This window comes from Austrofundulus limnaeus, unplaced genomic scaffold (assembly GCF_001266775.1).
Source record: "Austrofundulus limnaeus strain Quisiro unplaced genomic scaffold, Austrofundulus_limnaeus-1.0 Scaffold35, whole genome shotgun sequence".
NCBI lineage: Eukaryota > Metazoa > Chordata > Actinopteri > Cyprinodontiformes > Rivulidae > Austrofundulus > Austrofundulus limnaeus.
The window spans coordinates 1930542-1931792 of NW_013952437.1; the positions used below are offsets into that span (position 1 = coordinate 1930542).

At 43.8% G+C, this 1251-nt stretch overlaps 1 protein-coding gene across 1 annotated transcript in view; it reads left to right on the plus strand.

Annotated features, from left to right (window-relative positions):
- The window catches only part of LOC106516037 (SLIT-ROBO Rho GTPase-activating protein 3), a gene marked incomplete at its 3' end in the record, with an annotated part of 33214 nt that extends 32417 nt beyond the window's left edge, over positions 1–797 (plus strand). The window contains 2 exon segments of the mRNA XM_014006196.1: positions 231–377; positions 482–797. Of these exon segments, the coding sequence (XP_013861650.1) occupies positions 231–377; positions 482–797 (463 nt within the window).
- Positions 798–1251: the final 454 nt, after the last annotated feature.

Below are 1251 nucleotides of genomic sequence, written 5' to 3' on the forward strand. Positions count from 1 at the left end.
GCTTTGGGCATGTTTTTTTTATGAAAGTATGACATTATAACTTGATATAAAACTCAAAAAAGTTGATTTTACATGAGATTGCCCCTTTAAAAAGAAATGCTCTATTTGCTGATTTGGTTTTGTGGGGCATAGYTTTTAAATTTTAAAAAGAAAAGAATATAAGTCTCTGAAAATGACAAGGCCCTGCAGAATTCTTTGGACAGAAGCTAATAATAGAATATCTCCAACAGGGACGATGCATTCTCAGACAACRTTCAGAGGACTGACAGTGAGGCTACCAGTGGACTGCATCGCAATGACAGGAACTCATCGAGAAGCGAGCGTCACTCTCCTTGTGAACACACGCCTGAGAATCGCTTCGGAGCAGCCTTGGGAAGGTGGARATTTCCCAAACTCCACAGCAGACAGCATTTATGTAAAAAGCAAAAGCGTTTATCCAAATGACAAACTGTTAAAATATTCATCTCTCATCCTCTGTCAGGATGAGAGTGCGATCGGATGGAGGCGCGGCCCCGCGCCACAGGAACGGCGCCGACAGCCTCAGCCCCACCAGAGCCGCCAACCAGCCCCCCAGGGTTATGCCTCGGCCCTGCAGCCCGCACAAGATAGCTTTCAGCCGGGGCCAGACGGACAGCCCGGAGAAGAGGCACCTCACCACGTTCGGCAGCGCCGGCTGCATCGGCCACCCGGACAGGAAGGCGTTCGTCGACAGCCATTCGCAGCGCTCATCGCCGAGCGCAACTCGACACGCGAGTTTAGRGGACCACAAAGCTCTGGAGGCGGAGGCGCTCGCTGAGGTGAGCTGTTGACTCGATGGTTTCTGTGCGTGATTGTTTTTAGAAGTAGTGGGACAAAATACAACTTTTGTTGATTGAAACATTTAAACATTACGAATTATTTGCTTTTATTTATAATTAATTTCCCATTAGAAATATATTGAGATCTCTTCAGTTACTAAAAGAACCTGTTCACTTTGAAATGTGCTGTAGCAAGTTTGTTCTTTTTGTCTTCCTCACTGCAAATTTTAGCTTTAGCTGCTTTTAGCTATTAACTAGCATTTTGTTGCCTTTAGCTAGTGAGTGATCTTCTTCTTTTAGTTTTTACTTACATTTTTATAAACTCAAGTTAGCTTTTTAAGCAGATTTCAACAGAGTAGCTCAGCATTGTTTGTTTGTTTGTTTGTTGTTTATTTATTTAAGAAGGGACAGTGCATATTACAGAAAATGCCAGAATTAGCCATGGAGGCTAGTT